This window comes from Camarhynchus parvulus, chromosome 18 (assembly GCF_901933205.1).
Source record: "Camarhynchus parvulus chromosome 18, STF_HiC, whole genome shotgun sequence".
NCBI lineage: Eukaryota > Metazoa > Chordata > Aves > Passeriformes > Thraupidae > Camarhynchus > Camarhynchus parvulus.
In genome coordinates this window covers 4,859,505-4,880,033 of record NC_044588.1, presented here as the reverse complement: position 1 = coordinate 4,880,033, position 20,529 = coordinate 4,859,505, and the positions used below count along the sequence as shown (strand labels likewise).

Here is a 20,529-nt window from a genome sequence, read left to right as displayed (position 1 = left end):
CGAGCAGCTCCCAGGGGAGCTGTTGGGGCGGCAGCAGCTCGGGGCTGTCCCACCCCAGCGAGCACCCGGAGCCCCGCAGCGCAAGGGAGAAGCGAACCGAGGGCTCGAAGGGCTTTGGCAGGGTGGGCACCTCTGGCCCGGCCGCCCCGGTCGGTGCCGGGACCCGCGGGCTGTCCCGGGGCGCGGCCGCAGCTGCGGCGCTGCCGTGCTCGCTGGAGTGAGCTGATGTTTATTCTGATAATGAGTCCTCAATGCATCCGCAAACTAATAAAATCAACTCATTAGGGTGGGAGGTTTCACTCCGAGCGCTGCCGCCGTCGGGAGAGCCCTCCCCGCCGGCTGCGCACCTGGAAGCGCTCGGCGCCCGGTCCCGGCGGGGAGGGAGAGGATGGGCGCCTTCATCGCCTCCTTGTCTCGGTTTTCCTGGCGGTGGAAGCGAGAGGCGGGCGGGGAGCGGGGCACGGAGCTGCCGGAGCCCTTCCCCTGGGGAGCCTCGCTCGCTTGGCTTCTCCCCATAAGCTTCACGTCAGGCTGGAATCGCTGGCGCTGGCTGGAAAAGCCCCTCTGGCTGGGAGAGCCACAAGTGTGTGAATAAATGCCATGCCCAGAGTTTGCTGCGCTGCCCTGGAAATTCAGGGCCGTCCGTGGGGGGGGGATGCCAGGCTGTCTGTCCTTCCCCCACCCCGCCAACAGGGCTGGCTGCCAAGGAAAAGCTTTGGAAAAAAATAAAAAAAGCTTTTCCAAGGAAAACTCACGCTCGCCGTCATGCTACAGCTATTTCTGTTACAAGTGAGCAATGCAACGACTAATTAATACTTAGGAAAAAGGATGGCTGGGCAAGTCCCCAGTAAATGGGCGAGTGCCCAGGGGCCTGCTGGCTCGGGGCCGTGCCGCGGGGAGGAGGACTCCGGCCTCCAGAGCCTTCATCCCGCCTGGCACGGGCAGGGGGAGCTGGCAGAGCCTTTTCCATCCCTCGGGGCTGGCGACTCCATTGCGTCAGTGCCCTGGGAAGGGCTGAGCGGGGCTTTTCTTGTGGTTTCTCTCCTCTGTTTTTCTTCCCCCGCCGTTTTTTTTTGGGTTGGGCCTCGTTGGGATTCTCGGGGCCAGTGTGGGAAGTGGCTGCTGTGTGTCTGTCTGTCCGTCTGCTGAGCATCCTGTCCGGGTAGGGGGTGGGACATGGGTGTCCCTGGCAGGAGGAACATCCCAGGTGCTGCTGTGGCTCCGGCAGGGCAGGCCTGGGGTGGCTTTGCTTTCCCAGCCCTCAGGGCCGCAGGGCTGCGGTGTCTGTCCTTCCAGGAATTCCTCGAGGATGCGCTCAGCGCGTGCCACGGGGCCAAACCTGGCTTGTGTGTCACTCCCTGGCGTGGGTGACAGAGGACATCCCCATGGGGACAGGGTCTGGGCTTTTGGGACCTCCGCCTCGTTTGGCAGCTGGGTGTGGAGCTGTTCCTGCCAAATCCATGTGGGGAAGCTCCGGGCTCGGCTGGGAAGGGCTGGGAAGGGCTGAAGTGCAGGACGGGGGATGCGCTTTGACCCTTCTCCTGCCCGGGCAGTGTCCGGCCGCTGCCTGCTGGGGCGGTCTGGAGGTGATGTCCGTCCATCCTTCCCTTCCTCCGTGCTTTGGAGCCTCTCCCGGGAGAATCAGCCGCAGGATCCGGCCCCTCTAATAGCGTTGAGTCACTCTCCGGGTGTCCGTGACTCACAGCGGTGACCCAGATACGGCGGAGCTGCGTAACCGCGGAGCATTTCTGCCGTCGGAAGGAGTTTGCTGGGGAAGGAGTTTAGTCCGGAGCCTGGAGCTCGTTCAGCATCCCCAGCTGGGGTCGGGGCTGTGTCCTGCCCGGGGACAGGCTCAGCAGGACAATGTCTGTCCGTGCCACCCGCAGCAGGGCAGCCCTGGGGGTGTCCCCAGGTCTGGGGGGGCTCCTGTCCCTTGTCCCCTCTTGGCTGAGGGGCTCCTGTCCCTTGTCCCTTTGGGATGGCGGTGGCTCCTGTCCCTTGTCCCCTCTGGGATGGCGGTGGCTCCGGTCCCTTGTCCCTTCCAGCTCCTGGCAGCCCCACGCGTTTGGTTTGGAGCTCGGTGCCCTGGGGCCAGGGTTGGGATCGGAGCACAAAGCTCTTCTTGTGGCCCCCCGTGCTCGGGGCTGGGCAGGCACAAGGCAGCCGTGTGTGTGTGTGTGTGTGTGTGTGTGTGTGTGTGTGTGTGTGTGTGTGACGGTTTGGGGTTTCCCGGGAGGGAAATGTTGGTTTTTCCAGCGGCAGGGATGGGCAGCACACAGCCCCGCTCTGTTCCCAGCCCTGGGGCTGAATAAATCCCTGTTTCCCGGCCAGGGCTGATGTTTCCCCCTTGGCTCTGGGAGCAGTTCGAGCCTCACCTTACCCACGTTGTCACCTGGCTGTGTCCCCAGTGCCACAGGGGGGCTGTCCCGGGCTGTGCTCCGTGGGAAGCCTGAGGGGATGATGCTGGCACGGCCCTGGCTCTGCTGCAGCGGGCAACTTTGGGACCCTGATGTCACCAGCTTTGGGACCCTGATGTCACCAGCTTTGGGACCCTGATGTCACCAGCTTTGGGACCTCTGATGGCCAGGGACACGGGCTGGGAGCTGCTGAGGCGTTGGGAAAAGGATTGCCAGGATGAGACTGCAGGGGGAGGAAATTCGTCTCCAGCACCAGGAGATCCTGAGCCTTTTCCCAGCCCCCCTGGTCCCTGGGGAGATTGGCTGCCCCCTCCCCACGCCCCCCATCCCTGGAGGGGCTCACCTGGGCATGGTGAGGCTGCCCATGGCCCCCTGAGCCCGCCAAGAGCCCCGGCTGTGGGAGAGGAGCTTGTTATGGAGCCATCCTGCTTTTAATTAACAAATTAAAATCCTAGTTAACAATCCAGCCCCAGGGCTGTTGGAGGCTGGGAGAAGCCGGAGCGTTTGTTATGGAAACAGCAGTTAATTAACAAATAAATAAATAAATGTGGGCCTGGAGACAGATGTGGGAGGAGGAAGGGGAGATGGCAGTGTGTCCCAGTGGCCTGGCCTGGTGGGATGCAGGGAGGGAGGAGGATCATCCATCCACCCATCCACCCATCCATCCATCCATCCACCCATCCACCCATCCATCCATCCATCCATCCATCCATCCATCCATCCATCCATCCATCCATCCATCCATCCATCCCCATCCATCCATCCATCCATCCATCCATCCATCCATCCATCCATCCATCCATCCATCCATCCATCCATCCATCCATCCATCCATCCATCCATCCATCCATCCATCCATCCATCCATCCATCCATCCATCCATCCACCATCCATCCATCCATCCATCCATCCATCCATCCATCCATCCATCCATCCATCCATCCATCCATCCATCATCCATCCATCCATCCATCCATCCATCCATCCATCCATCATCCATCCATCCATCCCATCCATCCATCCATCCATCCGCCGTCCATCCATCCATCCATCCATCCATCCATCCATCCATCCATCCATCCATCCATCCATCCATCCATCCATCCATCCATCCATCCATCCATCCATCCATCCATCATCCATCCATCCATCCATCCATCCATCCATCCATCCATCCATCCATCCATCCATCCATCATCCATCCATCCATCCATCATCCATCCATCCATCCATCCATCCATCCATCCATCCATCCATCCATCCATCCATCCATCCATCCATCCATCCATCCATCCATCCATCCATCCATCCATCCATCCATCCATCCATCCATCCATCCATCCATCCATCCATCCATCCATCCATCCGTTTGTCCTGGTGGCTGCCATGGTCTGGGTGGGCATTGCCAGCTCCATTCAGAGCCACTGAGCGCAGGTGGCTCTTGCTGGCAGTGCCAGGACAGATCTGGCCACGTTCCACTTGCCAGGGCCACCTTGGCTGGGCTCCTGGTCTCTGCCTGGGCTTTTCCTGAGCACTGCCAGCTCCAGGAATCACCCCCCACCCTGGAGCAGGAATGCCAGGACGGATCTCCAGCAGAGATGGATGAGGTGTGACACCTGCAGCCCGTGGGTGACACCAGTGCCACGCTGGGGACTGCAGGAGGAGGGGACAACACTGGGGGGCATCGCTCAGGGGCTGCTCTGCATCCCCCTGCAGGGACTGTGGTCACCATCGCTGTCACCTGTGCCCCGGGACAGGGCTGTGTGCAGATCTGGGGGGTGCTGGCTGCTGCCAGGGAGGGGGTGCTGAGGCCTCCCTGGCTGTGCCCTGCAGTGGTCAGCTCGGATTAGCCACGGGGCTGTCACCCACAGGGATGTCACCACAGGGATGTCACCACAGGGATGTCACCGAGAGCCGCGGGCGGTGGCTGCTGCCAGCGGGGATTGTCACCAGGGGTGGCTGCTGGGCGCTGAGAGGCCCTGTGGGGGTTTGGGGTCACTGTGCTGCTCCCCCAGGCACTGTGGGGTCACCTGGAGGTCTCAGCACCAGTGTCACAGGCTGTGGGGTGTGACCCAGTGCCACGGGCAGGGCTGGCTGTGGATGTGACCCCGTGCCATGGGCAGGGCTGGCTCTGGGATGTGACCCAGTGCCACGGGCAGGGCTGGCTGTGGATGTGACCCAGTGCCACGGGCAGGGCTGGCTGTGGTGACCAAGGTGGGGATGTGACCCAGTGCCTGTGTGGGGACGTAGGTGGCTGTGGGATGTCACCATGGGGACGTGACCCCTCTGCCAGCCCATACTGGGACTCTCTGGGGTTTCTGTGGGGTGAGGAGGGGGCAGAGCCCACATTCCTCTGGCAGCCTCACCAGCCTCCGCAGAGGCTTAGGGGAAGGAAATCAGTTTAAGCTGCAGCTCTGCAAATCCTGCGGTGTCGCACGGGCTGAGCCGTGCTCTGCTGAGCAGCTCCTCCAGGTTTGCCTTTGCTCAGCCTCCCCCTTAATCCAGTTACCACACCTCTGCAATCGGCTCAGGGCGTGTGGGGAACCCCAAATCCCCTCTGAGGGAGCGCAGGGAGCGGCCCAGCAGGGCTGGAGCTCTGGGCTCAGCCCAGCTCCTCTCTGGGGTGGTGAGCCCAGCTCCAGCTCCCTCTGCCAGCCCTCCTGGGGTCACGGACACACATCCTTGTATCCTTTATGGGAGGTGTCCCCACATCCCCAGAGCTCCCCATGACCCCAAAATCCTTTTTCCCCCTGTCAGGGAGGTGCCAAAGCAGCTGCACGAGCACACAGGGGGCTGGATGGAGAGGAGCTGCCCATGGCCAGCAGCCCCTTGTGCTGCCCGTGCCCCTTCCCCAGGGCAGAGCAGCAGCTCCCGGAGCTGTGAGCAGCTCAGAGAGGCACCAGAGCGAGGACAGATGTGTTCCAGCAGCAAGGTCACTGCTGGTGGGCACGGCTGGAGGGCTCTGTGTGCCAGCCTTGGAGCTCCCAGCTCCTCCCTGGTCATGGGCAGCACCTGGCACGGCTTGGGGCTCTGCTGCCGGAGGGATGTGTGAGATGCTCCTGCAGCGCTGCCCTGCTCCACAAGGGCGGGTTTATCCCCGTGATCCCGGTGGGATTGGAGCAGGGAGGAGAGGACTCTGTCCTGGCCGCTCTGCCTCGGCTGAAATCCCCCTGAGCTCCCTTTGGTGGGGCTCTCCCTGCAGCCCCGATATCTCCTGGGCTGTGGTGCTGAGGGAGGGCCCAGCCCACCAGGGGGGGCAGAGATCAGAAGCAAAATCATGTCCAGAGCTCTTTTCCACACGGCAAAGGAGAGGGCTGGAGTAGCAGCCCCAGAAGTGCAGGACATCACATCCCCTCTGTCCCTGCTCTCTGGGAATTCTGTGGGATCGGGGAATGGCACCTCAGAGGAAGGGCTGCGGGTGGGGTGAAGGAAAACCCGTGGGACAGGGATGGGGCAATGGAAGCGTGATGCTCTCCAACATTCTGCGGGAACCAGAGCGCTGCGAGCTCACCAGCCCAGCAACTGAGCCCCAAAATCTGCGCCGTGTCCCCGCCACCTTCCCACCCCCATCTCCGGCAGCAGAACCCCCCAGCACGGCTCTCCCGCCGCCTCGGAAGCACCGAGCCCCCTCCTAAATAATTCAGGCAGCCGAGTGGCGTCCGCAGGGGCTGCGGATAAACGCGGTAAATGGCTGAGAAATGGAGCGTGTCCTCCGGGAGCCGCATCCGCGCAGGGTGGCCGGGCCCCCTCTCCTCCCTCCCGGCCCAGGTGGAGGCTCCCGGCCCGCCCAGGTACCCGAGGCACGGAGGAGGGGATGGAGCCGGGCTGCCGAGGCCACTGGAGCATCGGGAATTGCATTTCATGGCTGGGCAGGCTGGGATACCCACCCGGCCCCGCGCTCCGAGAGGAGATAAGATTTGATTAAGAAGGCTGCTATTAATTTATGGCAAGTACACTCACGGCAGTGGAGAGGTTGCTTTTAATTAATAGCCAGAAGGAGAGTTTTTAAAGCTCTTGGTCTCAGTGGGGGGAGGAAGGGAGGGAGGGGAAAGCAGGGAAGGAAGGGAACAAAGTAAGTTGGGAGGATTAATGGTCACATCTGCAATTATAAGTCTTTTTCTTAGTAAAAAGGGCAAAAAAAGCCACATCAAAAGACACGCCGTGGGTGGGGGTGTGTGGGGCAGCCGGGCTGGTCCCTGGGGATGGGATGGGATGGGTGGGACTGTGCCAGGCGCCTTTGGCACTGCTCCATCCCAGCCTGGGGGGACAGCAGGGGACACCTGGGTGTCCCTGTGGCTCTGCTGGGCTCAGCACCGAAGGCCAACGCTGGCAGGGATGTCTTGGAAGAAATTATTATTTGTGAGAGTGCCCAGAGCAGCTGTGGCTGCCCCTGGATCCCTGGCAGTGCCCAGGGCCAGGCTGGGCAGGGCTTGGAGCAGCCTGGCATGGTGGGAGGTGTCCCTGCCATGGCAGGGGTGGCGCTGCATGGATTCTGAGGACTTCCCCAACCCAAACCACTCTGGCATTGGGTGACTCTGGTTTTGGCTGCGGTGGTGCTGGGAGGAGGAGGATGGAGCCCTCCTGCCCTGCTGGGATCCCCTCGGAGGCTGCGGGGCGCGGCTCAGGCTGCTCTGCCCCTGCCCAGGTGTGGGCAGGAGGGCGAGCAGGGCTCAGCCAAGGTTCCCAAACCTCGCTGACTCATTCCTGGCTTCATCCTTGGCTCCCGCAGCCTCAGCCCTGTCCCCTCGGCCCCCTCTGGCAGCACCGTCGCGCTCCGTGGCTCCCCAGGTGCCGGCGGCGCTCGGCATTTCAATTCCGTGTTTGCTTTTTACGAAGGGGCTGGAGCCGTGTCTCAGGAATACTAATGGCTCTGGCAGAGCTGGAGAGAGCCTCCAACCCCCCTGCGCTGCCACCACCACCAGGGACCCCGGGAGGTGCCACCAGGGCCACCTCGGGGGCCGTGCCCGGGCGTGGCGGTGGCTCCGTGCCCTTGGGGACACGAAGGCCATCAGATACACCTGGTGGCTTTACCAGCAGCCAGTGACAAACTGATGCTCCCCGAGCTCACCTGGCACCTGACGAGCCAGGAACGGGATGTAGCCAAGGGGTGGCTGTGTGGGCAGGGATTCACCTGTCCCCAGGGCCACCACGTCCCTGTCACCCCTGGGATGGCCGTGAAGGATCCCCTGGGGCCACCTCTCCTTGTGACCCCCCCGGGGTGCTGGGGGACACTCTGGTCCCCACGGGTGCTGTTTTTGGGGGCTGTGGGTGCCGCTCCCCCCTCCTGAGCCCCCCCAGCTGCGGCGGCACCGAGGACCCGCGCGGCGAATATGTTCCACAAATGAATAATAAAAACAAAGGAAAATTACCCTCTTATTGAAACGCGTTTTATGAATAAAACAATTATTCTGGTAATTGAAAAAATGTGTCGTTAAATTAAATGCAGTGGTTCCTATTAAAATTTTAGTGGATTTCTTCTTCTCCTGTGTTTCTTTTCCCCCCTTTTTTCCTTGCCTCCCTCCCTCCTGCCTCCGCTGGCGGCTAAAGGCTGGTAATTATAGCGGAGGGTTTCGCTTTCTCTTTATTGTTTTTTAATCTCTTCGTGCTGCGGAGCCTGATGCCGAGGAGTATGGCTCCTCCCGTGCTGGGGGGCTGTGGTGGGATGTGTGCCAGTGCCACCACTGGGCGCTCCTCCTTCCCAGGTGCCCTTTTTGGGTGGTGGTGTCCTGGGAAGGATGGGCGGCGGCTGGGAGCCCATCTCCCCTGCTGGGGGACCAGGGGGCTTCTTGGTGGAGTGCGGTGGCTGTGCCACCGCTTCTGGAGGGATTGGCTCCTCTCTTTCTGGGCTGGTATGCTCCCCAGGATGGATGTTTTGGGTGGTGGCCCTGGGAAGCTCCATCTCCCCATGCTGGGGGGGACCGTGGTGGGAGCTGCTTGGTGCCAGTGCCAGGTGGCTGTGCCACCGCTTCTGGAGGGATTGGCACCTGCTTTACTGGGCTGGCATCCTCCTTTTGGGGTTTTTTGGGTGCTGATTGTCCCAGGAAGGATGGGGGAGCCCTGGGAAGCTCCGTCTCCCCATGCTGGGGGGAACTGTGGTGGGAGCTGCTCGGTGGCAGTGTCAGGTGGCTGTGCCACCGCTTCTGGAGGGATTGGCACCTTCTTTACTGGGCTGGCATCCTTCTTTCCAGGCTGGCATCCTCCTTTTTGGGTGGTGATGCCTCAGGAAGGATGGGGGGCCCTGGGAAGCTGTGGGGGTTGCAGGGACATGGCTCTGTCCCCTCTCTGTGCTCCAGGCAGGGTGTGGGCAGTGCACTGGCACTTCCAGGGCTGCATCCTGCTGGGACCAGGATTGTTGGGAAGGAGGAAGAGGATGGAGCTGTTTTCCCTGAGGCGGGGGCTGGTCCCTGGGGTTGGCTGGGCACCTGGAGCCCGCAGGTGAAGCTGGGCTGGGTCCAGGACATCCCCAAGTCCTGGTGGGCATCAGCTCCGCTGGGATTCCTGGATCGAGGAGATCGGCAGGAACGGGCTGGTCACCTTGCAGTGGGTGGGACTGGATGTCACCCCAAGGGGGACTGAGCGCAGACATGGGGACTGTGCTGTCCCCTGCGTGGTGGCACCGGGCAGGAGGGGACCCGGCTGTCCCACAGGCTGCTGGTGCTTCGGGGCTGGCCTGAGGGACCGGATCTCCTGCCCCCATCCCCACCGTGCCTCTGGGAGGGACGGGAACAGGACGGGGCTGCCCCCGCCATCCCCAGCGCCCCCCTGGCAGCAGCTGCCGGGCAGAGCCGAGCCCTCGGCAGCCGCTCCGGGATCCCTCCCGGCTTAAACCTCCCGGTCCCTTCCCATCAGGAGGGATTTGGAGGCCGAGAGAGGGGAGCTTAGTGCCCGGCTCGCCCATTAGGGCCGGGAATTAGGATCCATTACGGCTCTTAGGGAGCCCTGCCCTACATCCCGGCCCCGAACCCCCCGGCCCTGATGTAACTGAAGCGCGGGGGCCAGGGCTGCGATCCCATTAGGCGGGATTAGTGCCGTGCCAGGGCCTGGCATTAAATTGTCATCGGCAGGGGAGGGAGAGAGCCGGGAATGTCCCTGTCCCTGTCCCTGTCCCCGTCCCCCTTCCCTGCTGTCAGCCCACCCCGAGGGCAGGATGGGGACAGAGGGGTTTGGTGGCGCCTTTCTTTGCGGAGGGGACCTTGCTGGTGTGGCAGGGGATGGCAGGGGGTGGCAGGGGTGGCAGGGGGTGGCACGGGAGCGGCGCAGTGCCCCGTGCCGCCGGCAGATGTGCAGATGTTGCCGGAGACGCCCCTCGCCGCCGCCTGTGTTTGGAAAGTGATGAATTTCTGCACCAACTAATTAGCCTCTAATTAGCAAGCGGAGTGTAAACAGTCACAACAGATGGGGTAGAGGCGGAATGAGCAGTAATGACCCCTCGTTTGGGGGGGACGTGGCTGTCATCCACCGCCAACCCTCCCCTGGGCCCGGGGCTGGGGGAACGGCAGCTCCCCTCCATCCGTGCCAGCTCTGTGGGGACGCGGTGAGAGCTCCTGAACCCGGATTTGGCGGTGCCAGGGCCTGTCAGGGACGCTGGTGGGATGGCCGGTGCAGCTGGAGAGGGAAACTGAGGCTGGGGGGCTGCAGAAGGGGCGGGTGATGAGGGGGACAGCGCTGCTCAGCACTGGGGCTCCCCACTGTTCTCCCCTCCAAGAGCTGGTGTGGGCACCCCCTGGCAGCACCAGGGGCACCAGGAACACCTGGTCTTGTCCCTGGAGGCCTCTTTGGAGACCTGGAATTAAGGAGCTTGGGTCCCTCCTCTCCTCCAGCCACCCAGCGCTGGGTCGGGCTCCCAGGAGGATGAGGAGGATGAGGAAGATTCCACTCGAGCTCGGTGCCACCTTCACCCCTCACAGGGGACCCGCAGGACCCCCACGCCGCTGTTGGGCTGGGTTTGCCTTCCTGGGGGCGCGGCGGGGGCCGGGCCGTGCCCTTGGCGGGCGGATCAGCGCGGAGCGATCCCATCCGATCCCATCCGTGCGGAATTAGGAGCCGCCTCTCCTCCTCTGCGCCGTTTTTCACCCCTTAATGCAGAACAGATGGCTCGGGCGCTTCAAAGCGTGATGAGCCTTAGCTGCTTAAAATCAAATTAGGATGGATGCAAGCGGCGGGCGGGCCCAGGGGAAGGTGCACCAGCAGCACCCTGACCCCAAACGCTCCCCGAACGCCTCCAGGACAGCTCCCAGGTGCCTCCCAGGCACTGGCTGCTGGCTGGGTGCAGGGGGTGTGCTGGGCATGCCGAGTCTCAGTCCCGTTGTGCCCATGGAATGCTCAGCTGGGCCCTGGCAGCACAGCCTGGTGGTCCTGAGGGATCAGAATTCCCTGGGGACAGAATTCCCTGAGGAATCAGCATTCCCTGGGGTCAGAATTCCCTGGGGTCAGAATTCCCTGGGGTCAGCATTCCCTTAGGGATCAGCATTCCCTGGGGAGCAGCCCCTTGTGCCGTGCTTGGATGCTCCCTGCAGCTGCATCGTGCCCAGTGGATGCCAGCCTGGTGCACGGCTCGTTTGCTGGTTTCATGCAGGAGGTGTTTGGATCCAGAGCTGCCATCTGGGCAGTGCCACGTCCCCATCTGGGCACTGCCATAATCCCAAAGTCTCCAAAGGGGTGGCGTGGGCGATGCCCCGGCCTTGCAGGTCAAGCTCTGCCGTGGTGTGGGGACGTGTGGCACGCACAGGTGGCACAGGAACTGCTCTGGGGCGTTCCTGTGAGCCCTGTGGCACCTCTGTCCCCACTCCTGGGCACCCTGAGGGTGGCAGGGCTGCCCTGAGCTCCCCAGGCCAGGGAGCAGTGTGGCCATGGGTCAGGCTCACAGCAGTGGTGCCAAACCCCACAGCCAGGGCACCGAGCTGCCCCTGGGCACCACTGTGCCCCTGTGCCACCCAGGACCTGCTGGGCTGCCATGCCCTGATGCCCCAACGCCTGCATCCATCCTGGGGACACCAGGAGGAGCGAGGGCTGCCCCTTCCAGCTGGTGCTGCTCAAGGTCAGAGAGGAAGATTAAATGAACGAGCCACAGGCTGCTCCTTCCCTTCCTGATGGCTCACCTGGCATCCAGCCCCGCCATGCCCTGCCCTTTGCCAGGCAGGATGGTGCAAATGCCCTGGGCATTTCCATGTGGGTGTGCAGGAGGCAGGAGCGACGAGAGGGACCCCCAGTGCAGCTCTGGGGGTGTCTCTGGCTCCCACAAACTCCTGTCACACCCCCAGGGTGCTGGGCACTGCCTTGGTGCCGCTCACAGGGATCCACGGCAGGAATTCAGCTCGAGCAGACAAGAAAGCAGAGCCCTGCCCCAAAGAAAAAACCCAGAGCTGTGATTGAGCGTGCACTTGAAAGCTGCTGGGGAATATGAATGTGCCTTTGAAGTAAAAGGGCTTCCATTTGTTAAGCAGAAAATGGAGCTGTGTGGTTCGATTTATAGTTTTACTTAGCAAATAAAACAGGAGAGGAGTAAGTGGCTGTGCCTCGCTCGGCTCGCAGCCCCTCCGCCCCTTCGCCCCCCGAGTTAAAAGCTCCGAGATGCTACAAAGGGAGCTGGGAATAAAGCAAAGCACAGCTTAGATAAACCTGCAGCGGGCTGAGCCCCTGTGGATGGGCTGCTGGAACATTCGGAGGGGACAAGGGACAGGGAAGGGGGCTGGGGCGGGGAGGTGCCTGCGGGGTGATGCCAAAGGAATCATGGAATGCTTTGGGTTGGAAAGGATTAAATGATCTTGCTCCGTGCCCTGCCAGGGGCAGCAGTGCTGAGTGCTCCATGGGGCTGTGGGATGGGGGGCCCTGATCCCTGTCCCCCCTCTCCCCACAGACGATGTCTCCCCGTACTTCAAGACGGAGCCGGTGCGGAGCCAGGTGCACCTGGAGGGGAACAGGCTGGTGCTCACCTGCATGGCCGAGGGCAGCTGGCCCCTGGAGTTCAAGTGGCTGCACAACAGCCAGGAGCTCACCAAGTTCTCCCTGGAGTACAGGTGAGTCTGGAGGGGGCGGGCAGGCCTCGGCAGGGGCTGCCCAGGGAGGTTTGGGGTGCCCATCCCTGGAGGAGAAGCGGAGCTGGCGCTCAGCTCTGGGCTGGGGACAAGGTGGGGATTGGGCACAGCTGGGACACGGTGACCTTGCAGGTGTTCTCCAGCCTCAGTGACTCTGGATTCTGAGTGTTCCCGAGCATCCGTGGCAAATCCTGCCCGTCATGCTGGTCCCTGGCAGGGGCCAGTGCCAGGGCTGCCATCCTGGGAGGTGGCACAGAGGCAGCTCTTGGCAGCCCCGGAGCTGAGGCTCTGTTTGCAGAGCCAACGGGACTGTAAGCAGGTCAGCAGCGGGGAGGAGGTGTTTGCACAAGCAGGTTAACACCTCAACACCGGGCTGTGCATCACAGCCCCCGGGGCTCCCTGTGGGCCAGTGCCCAGCTCCAGCCCCCTGTGCCAACTGCTCCTGGCACGGAGCGGCTCCAGCCCCTTGGAGATGGCCTTTAAATCGAGGCGGGCACCTCTCGCCATCTCCTCTGAGTGTGTGTGTCATCCTCTCTGTTTTAATCAATAATTCAGGTTGAGACAAGCCGTTCCCCCTTCCCAGCATCGAATCCAAAGGCTTCGTGTTGCTGTAGCAACGCCGGGGCTGCTCCGGGATGCCGGGAACACACAGAGCATGGCTGGGTGAGGGCTGTGCCCTGCTGGGATCCTGCAGCCAGCGCCCTCCTTGGGGACTGTCCCCTCCTGAGCGCGGTGGCTGCAGCTCTGCAGCGCCCTGAGTCCCTGGCTGGGGCCCTGTGGGACACCCTTGTCCCTTGTCATGGTGTGGAGCTTCAGGGACCTGTTGAGCCCCTCAGCTCCCTGCTGGGGATGCAGCTCTTTCCCAGGCAGGGGAAAGGAGTCAGGACCTCGATCCTGGGCCCTGCTCTGCCCTGGCAGTGGGTTGGGGTGCTTGGGGGTCACCTCCAAACCCAGAATGGGCATTCTTGTGGTGTCACATTTTATTTAAATGGTATGTGGTGTTAAAATGTAACACCACGCGTTCTGACTGCTTTTCCAGAGTTTCTCCTGGGTTTGATCCGTGGCTCAGTTGACCCTGCAGTAGGAAAGGGCCCAGCAGTGGTGTCTGTGCTCTGGGGTGCCAGGCAGCTCCACATCCCTGCATCCCTGCATCCTTGGACCCTGCATCCCTCCTTTCCTGCATCCCTGCATTTCTGAATCCCTGCATCCCTGAGTTCCTGCATCCCTACATTCCCACATCCCTCTATCCCTGCATCCCTCCATTCCTGTATCCCTCCATCCCTGAATTTCTGTATCCCTGCATCCCCACATCCCTGCATTCCTGCATCCCTGAATCCTTGAATCCATGCATTCCTGCATCCCTGCATTTCTGAATCCCTGTATCCCTGCATCCCTGCATCCCCCCATCCCTGCCTCCCTGCTCCAAGGTGCCTCCCCTCCCCTGGAGCCCCCAGCTCCAGCACTCAGGCAGAAAGGATTAAGGAAGGAAGCGAGAACCCAAGCAAACAAACACGTGGGGAAAACCCAAAACCCAAACAAACCCAGCTCAGCCAACAGAGCAAATCCCAAATCCCTGCTGGGCTCCCCTGGACCCTGCCAGCATCCCTTGGCTCTGCCCGCGGCTCCGTGGGGATTTGGAGAGTGGAGACGAGGGCTTGGCTGTCGTGCCTGGCACTGGAGGCTGCTGGTGAGAAGGAGAAGGACCAAAATTAGTTATGATGGGCAGAAATTGAATTTTAATAGAGCTGTTGGTGGCGCGGAGCCAGCCCGCTCAGGCAGTGGGAAGGTTGTAATTAAAAGTTAACGAGTTTAGAAACAGAGTAGTCCTTGGAGAGGGGAGGACTTGTGCTGATGGCCAGGGAGGCTCAGGGATGATCTTGGCCATGTGGGGCTGGGGATGGCTCTGGGTTTGGGGTGCACCAGACCCTCCCAGCTCGGTGCTGCCGTGTGTCCGTCAGTCCAGGGACAGGAGGACATTCCCAGAGTCTGGCTGTGCCCGTGAGGAAGGCTTTGGAGAGGACAATGTGCTGTGGGGGCTGGCTGGGCTTGGTGGCATCACTCATGAGTCCCAGCCAGGCTTGGTGGCATCACTCATGAGTCCCAGCCAGGGCTGTATCTCCAAGCATTCCACCCTCATCATCCTCACTGCTGCTCCCCAGACCCTCTCCTGAGCAGGGCATCCCTCTGGCTGCAGCGGCACTCGTGCATTTCCCGTTTGGGGGGCTGTGGGCAGGGGCTGGCTGTGCCCCCGTCCCCCTGGAGCCGCCCTGCTCGGTGGTCACGGTGTTCGGAGGAGCTCATGGAGGTCGGAGGAGCTCACGGGGGTGATCGGGGGACCTCAGGGTGATCGGGGGAGCTCCCGGTGGTCGGAGGAGCTCACACCACGCCGCGTTTCCAGGGAAGGAGCCGCTCTCCCAGTTTGGCAGCGTTTCCATGGCGACAGCCCTTTCCTTCCCGCAGCGGTTCCGCCGCCACCGGAGCGGCTCTCGGCGTTCACCGGGGGCCAGGTGGGCACCGGGCCGGGTCTGTCCGTGCCCAGGGCAGGGCAGGGCAGCGGTGGTGCCTGTGCCTGGAGTTATCCCTCGGGAGCATCCTCGGGCAGCGCTCGGCTCTCTGAGCATCCCGAGCCAACCTCCCCGAGGAGCATCCCGGGGGACCCGGTGCCATGAGGGACCTCAGAAGGCCTGGGGAGCAGCCCGGGGCTGTGTGCTTGTGGAGCCATCCCCCCCCTGGAGCCACCCTGGGGGATTGGGCACCAGCCTGGCTCTGTGTGTGACCACGGGCTCATCCCCCGGAGCATCCCTGGGGATGGAGCTTCCCAGCTGGGATCCGTGAGCAGGCAGAGCTGCTTCCCTCGGGAGGATGGAGCAGGATGAGGGAGCCCCGAGGGACTGAGCAGCAGCCTGGCTCTGTCTGTGTGTGTGGAGCCATCCTCCCTTGGGTGCATCCCTGGGGACCATAGGGGCCTCAGGGATCAGCCTGGCTCTGTGTATGGAGCCATCCTCCCTTGGGAGCATCTCTAGGACTGTGGGGGGCTCAGGGGTCAACCTGACTCTGTGTGTGGAGCCATCCTCCCTGGGAGCATCCTGGGGGCTCAGGGATCAGCCTGGCTCTGTGTGTGTGTGTGTTTGTGGAGCCATCCTCCCTCAGGAGCATCCTGGGTGTTCAGGGGGGCTCAGGGATCAGCCTGGCTCTGTGTGCCACCCCCTGGGAGCATCCCTGGGGCTGAGTGGGGTTCAGGAATCACCTGGCTCTGTGTGTGATCCCAAGAACGTTCCTGGTGGGTGGGATGGGATCAGGGACCACCTGCCCTCCCCTCCCTCCATTCCCTGCTGCTGCCATGGGGTGCACGAAGCTGTTTTCCCACGGGATCCCTGCTGCCTCCCGCTCTGGGGGCCCCACAGGGACCCCCCTCTGGTGCCCATGAGGGGACAGCAGCCTGGGTGCCCACGCACTCAGCTGGGTGCCCTGGCCCAGCTCTGGTTGTGCCTCCAGGATCCCTCCTGTGCTGGGCTCTCTGGAGCTGCTGGGATGAGGAATCACGACATGCAAATCAGGCAGCTTGATGTCTTTAATGAAATCCTCGGAAGGGAAGCGCTCCTCTGGTGAATTGAGGATATTTATTTCTCATACAAGGAATTTAACATGCAGATTAGTTGGGGCTGGTAATTCATCACATGAGATTGTCCTATTAAGGGCTGCATCGAGTCCTGCTGCCTTTGGAAATTACCTTACACATAGATTACCTCTGGACAGACTCCCATCCGTGGAGATGCATCCTCTGGCTCCTAAATCAGCCCTCGTGCCTCCCCTCAGGGCCTCCACAGCTGGTGCAGGAGCCCAGCAGCGACTGAAGGATTCCCTGCCTCCTCTCAGGAGCCCAGCTCCCCTTTGCTGGAGCTTGGAGCAGTGTAATTCCATCTCTGACTCGGGCTGGCTTTGCCCCAGCTCCCCTCTGCCAAGCAGGGCTGGCACAGCTGAGCCTCCCCGTGCCATCCCATGCCAGCCCTGGGGTGGGTTTTCCAGCGCGTGGTGTCTCTGATCCATCTCCATCTCCCTTCTGTGTGGGCTCACCCAGATTTGGGGCAGATCTGGGGCTCTTCCAAGCCCTGCTCCTCCCTTGGGCTGTTTTGGGGTGTCCCTTGGGGGTGCAGGGACACAGCTGGCTGCACACACAGGACTCTGGCGTGCCTTTATGGCCTGGTGAGGATCCCAAAGGTTTGATGCCCAGAGTTTGTCCCCAAATGATGTAAAACATGGAACCAGGAGCCTCTAAAAATCCCAGAGGGGCAAAGAGAATGGATCACCCCTGGATTCCTGCTTGGGAGCTCATCCCTGCTCTGGTGGGCCGAACTCTGCCAGCCCAGGTGTGGCACCCATCCCTCTGCCTTGGGGGGCTAATTACCATGCAATGAGTTAATTAACGGCAGCTGAAGAACATTGGAAGGGTTGCAGCCAGGCTGGGCGAGAGCCCAGCAGGGCTTTCCTGGTTCTTGTGGCTCCAGCTTGACTTGTGTCACCTTTGGTGTCACCACAGGTGGCAAAGCCCCAGGAGCGCCGGTGAGGAGCGTGGGCCGCATGGAGGGGGTGGTTTTTCCTGGGAATGTTTGTGCTGGGGAGGATCCTGCCTCTCTCTGTGCCTTGTTTGGAACTTTTGGGGACACTTGAACGTTGGCATGAGGAGCTGTGGGCACAGGGCAGTGACCACAGCAGCGCCAGGGCTGGCAGGAGACACATGCTGGGGTGGCAGAGGAGGGAATCTCGCTGCTGGGGTCCTGGAGGGGAGAGGAGAGGGACTGCCAGGGCAGGAGATGCCCCCGGAGCTGGGAGGTGGCCAAGCCCGTGCTCAGCAATGCACCAGAGCCCTCCGGATGCCGCAACACGGATCGAGGCTCGCTCCGTCCCTGCTCTGCAGGAAGGAGGCTGATTAATACACGGGCATTAATTATTAAATGGCTCATTGTTCTGGCAGGGCCAATTGAGGCAGCGATTTACGGGGCTGCCAATTCCCACGGCCGAGGGAGGGAAAACACTCCCGGGCAGGAGGAGAGGCAGCGGCCACGTGGATCCAAAGAGAATCCGTTCCAATCGGGAGCTAATTGAGATCCAATAGCCCAGTTAAGCGGGGCTGATGCAGCTCCAGGGGGGCCTCGCAGCCTCATCGAGCGCTGGCCCGGAGCAGGGGCCGGGACACTGCTCGGATGCTTCGAGTCGTTAAACCTCTGCTAAGTGTGTTTTAATGCTCACTTGACATTTCATTATCCCACAGTAACTATTCAAACACGCGTCCCCTCCAGAATTAATTAGTCGTTATGCAGGATATTAATCAAAGGGGACTGTGCCAGTGCTGCTTCCACCCCAAATCCGATCCAGCTGTTGCTGTTCCTGGGCGGCGTTGGAAGAACCTCACAGATTTCTGCGCTCTTCTGGCTTTCAATTTGATGGATCAAATCCTTTGGCTGCCGCTTTTCCCGGCCCTTCTCCACCCCCTCAATCTAAGAATAATTCGGCAGCGTCAGCCCCACGCTCCTCAGCAACCCTACAATAACAGAGCCACGGCAGCAGCCGGGGCTGGGGCACGGCTGGGACGGATAGACAGATGGATGGACGGACGGACGGATGGACAACCCTACAATAACAGAGCCACAGCAGCAGCCGGGGCTGGGGCACGGCTGGGACGGATGGACGGATGGATGGACGGATGGACGGACGGATGGACGGACGGACGGACGGACAACCCTACAATAACAGAGCCACAGCAGCAGCTAGGGCCGGGGCACGGCTGTGCCAGAGGGATGGGAGCAGTCCTGAGGGATGGCACGGCCAGGAGCTGGGCAGGCTGCTGTGCCCGGCCTGGCTGAGGGACTGGGATGGACGGACGGACGGACAGGTTGTCATTCCCAGCGTGCAGCCATCCATCTGTCAGACAGATCCGGTGCCAAAGCTGCTGCTGCTGCAGACCCGCGGCTCCCCCGGCTCGGGGCTCCTGCCCGCGGAGCCCCCTCCTGACCCCCGCGCTGAGCGGGACGCAGCCGCTTCCTGCCGGGGCAGGGGGGTCAGCGCTCGCTTCTCCCCACGGACCGTGCCCTGTCAAGCTCCGTCTTCACAGAGAAGCCAAACAAACCCCTGGAACAGCGGAGTCAGCAGCGAGGGCTGCGCCGGGAGCCGGGCCAGCTTCACCTCGGTCCCGGCTGGAGCGGGGGCGGGGGGACAAAGCCACCCGGCCGGGGGGACAAAGGCACCGGGAGCGGTCCCAGCTGGAGCAGCTCCTTCCTCGCTTGGAACAAAGGCCCTGGAGCTCCTGGCCACGAAGCTGTGGCACAAACTGGGGGTGGGGTGGCATCCCCCCCTCCTGCCTGCAGCGCATCCCCTGTGAGGGGTGACAGGAGGGTGACACTGGGGGTGAAATCAATCCCCGTGCCCTCCCAGGCAGGCGCGATGGGGGGAGGAAATCGAAGCCGAGCGCTCTCGGATGAAAGCCTCGGTGGAAGGCGAGCGGGGAGAACAAAGTCTGTGCCGCTTTGGTTGATGACTGCGGGCTGGGCTGCGCCGGGAATTGATTTCCTTTCTCCGGGCTATTTTCAGCTGCTGAGGTGTGTGTGCGAGTGCTGCTGCTTCAATAACTCCTCCAGCTCCCGTGTGCGGGGACCAGGCCCCCTGAATTGGATCTGCTGGGGTGTCCTGGGCTGGGGACAGAGCTCCCTGTGCCCATGGAGTGTCCTGGGCTGGGGACAGAGCTCCCTGTGCCCATGGAGTGTCCTGGGCTGGGGACAGAGCTCCCTGTGCCCATGGAGTGTCCTGGGCTTTGCCCATGGGGACAGGGCTCCCTGTGCCCATGGAGTGTCCTGGGCTGGGGACAGAGCTCCCTGTGCCCATGGAGTGTCCTGGGCTGGGGACAGAGCTCCCTGTGCCCATGGAGTGTCCTGCCCATGGGGACAGAGCTCCCTGTGCCCATGGAGTGTTCTGGGCTGGGGACAGGGCTCCCATGGAGTGTCCTGCCCTGTGGGGACAGAGCTCCCTGTGCCCATGGAGTGTTCTGGGCTGGGGACAGAGCTCCCTGTGCCCATGGAGTGTCCTGCCCATGGGGACAGGGCTCCCTGTGCCCATGGAGTGTCCTGGGCTGGGGACACGGCTCCCATGGAGTGTCCTGCCTGTGGGGACACCGCGCTGCCAGGCCTGTGCCGAACGTGCTCCCTGTGACCCCGTTTGGGTCCCTTGGGCTGTGCCAGTGCCGGTGGCTTTGCATTGTCCCCACCTGGAGGGGACACGGCAGCGAGGATACGGATCTGTCTGGGGACACACGTGTCCCTGTGCTGCTGTGTGTCCGTCCATCCATCCGGCCATCCGTCCGTCCGTGGGCGTGCGTGTGCTCGGGAGTCGCGGTGTGATTTATTAACGAGGACACGGCAAGGAGAGCGGGCCCGTTACTCCTGGCGTCTGCAGCCCTTCCTGACAGCTCCGTGGAATTGAAATATCTTATTTAAAGCCTCTGGGGAGCGTTTTTAAATATCAGCCGTGACACTCAAGGTCTCGTTCCCAAAGGGCACCCTCCCTCCTGCTCCTGCTCCTCCTCCCGCGGGGACGGGTGATCCCGGCCCGCCGCGTGGGTGGGCGGCTGGCTGGTGTCACCGCGGCTTTGGTGACAGCCCCGCCGGGCCAGGGGACAGCCCTGTGTCCCTGTCACCCTCTGCCGGGCACAGGGAATGCGCTCCTCAGGTCTTATGAAAGTTTAATTTACGCTCGGCTCTCAGAAGAGCAAACAAAGCTCTGCCGAAAGAGCCCGCGGCGGGTTTTAACGCAAGATTAGATTTTTTGGGCAGGGAGGGCTGAGCTTGCTTTATTTATTCCCTCTCTGCTTTATCTCGCAGCGCTCCCCGTCGGGGGCAGCGAGGCTGCAGCGCCTGCCCGGCCCCCGGAGGCTCCCCCGGCTGCTCCAGGGGGATGAAACTGCGGCTCCAGGGCTGGGGACAGCGCTGGTGGCAGCAGGGTCCGCCTTGGGGACCGCGGCGGTGCTCGGGGGGTGCTTGAGAGGAGATGTGGTGATTTCCTTTATCTCCTCACGGGCTGCTGCCGCTGAT

The 20,529-nt window shown here is 62.2% G+C and overlaps 1 protein-coding gene across 1 annotated transcript in view; it reads left to right on the top strand.

Annotated features, from left to right (window-relative positions):
* SDK2 (sidekick cell adhesion molecule 2) overlaps positions 1 to 20,529 on the top strand; it is a 50,130-nt gene that overhangs the window by 6,744 nt on the left and 22,857 nt on the right. The window contains exon 2 of the mRNA XM_030962205.1: positions 12,274 to 12,433. Coding sequence (XP_030818065.1) covers positions 12,274 to 12,433 — 160 coding nt within the window. The remainder of the gene's footprint in view (positions 1 to 12,273; positions 12,434 to 20,529) is intronic.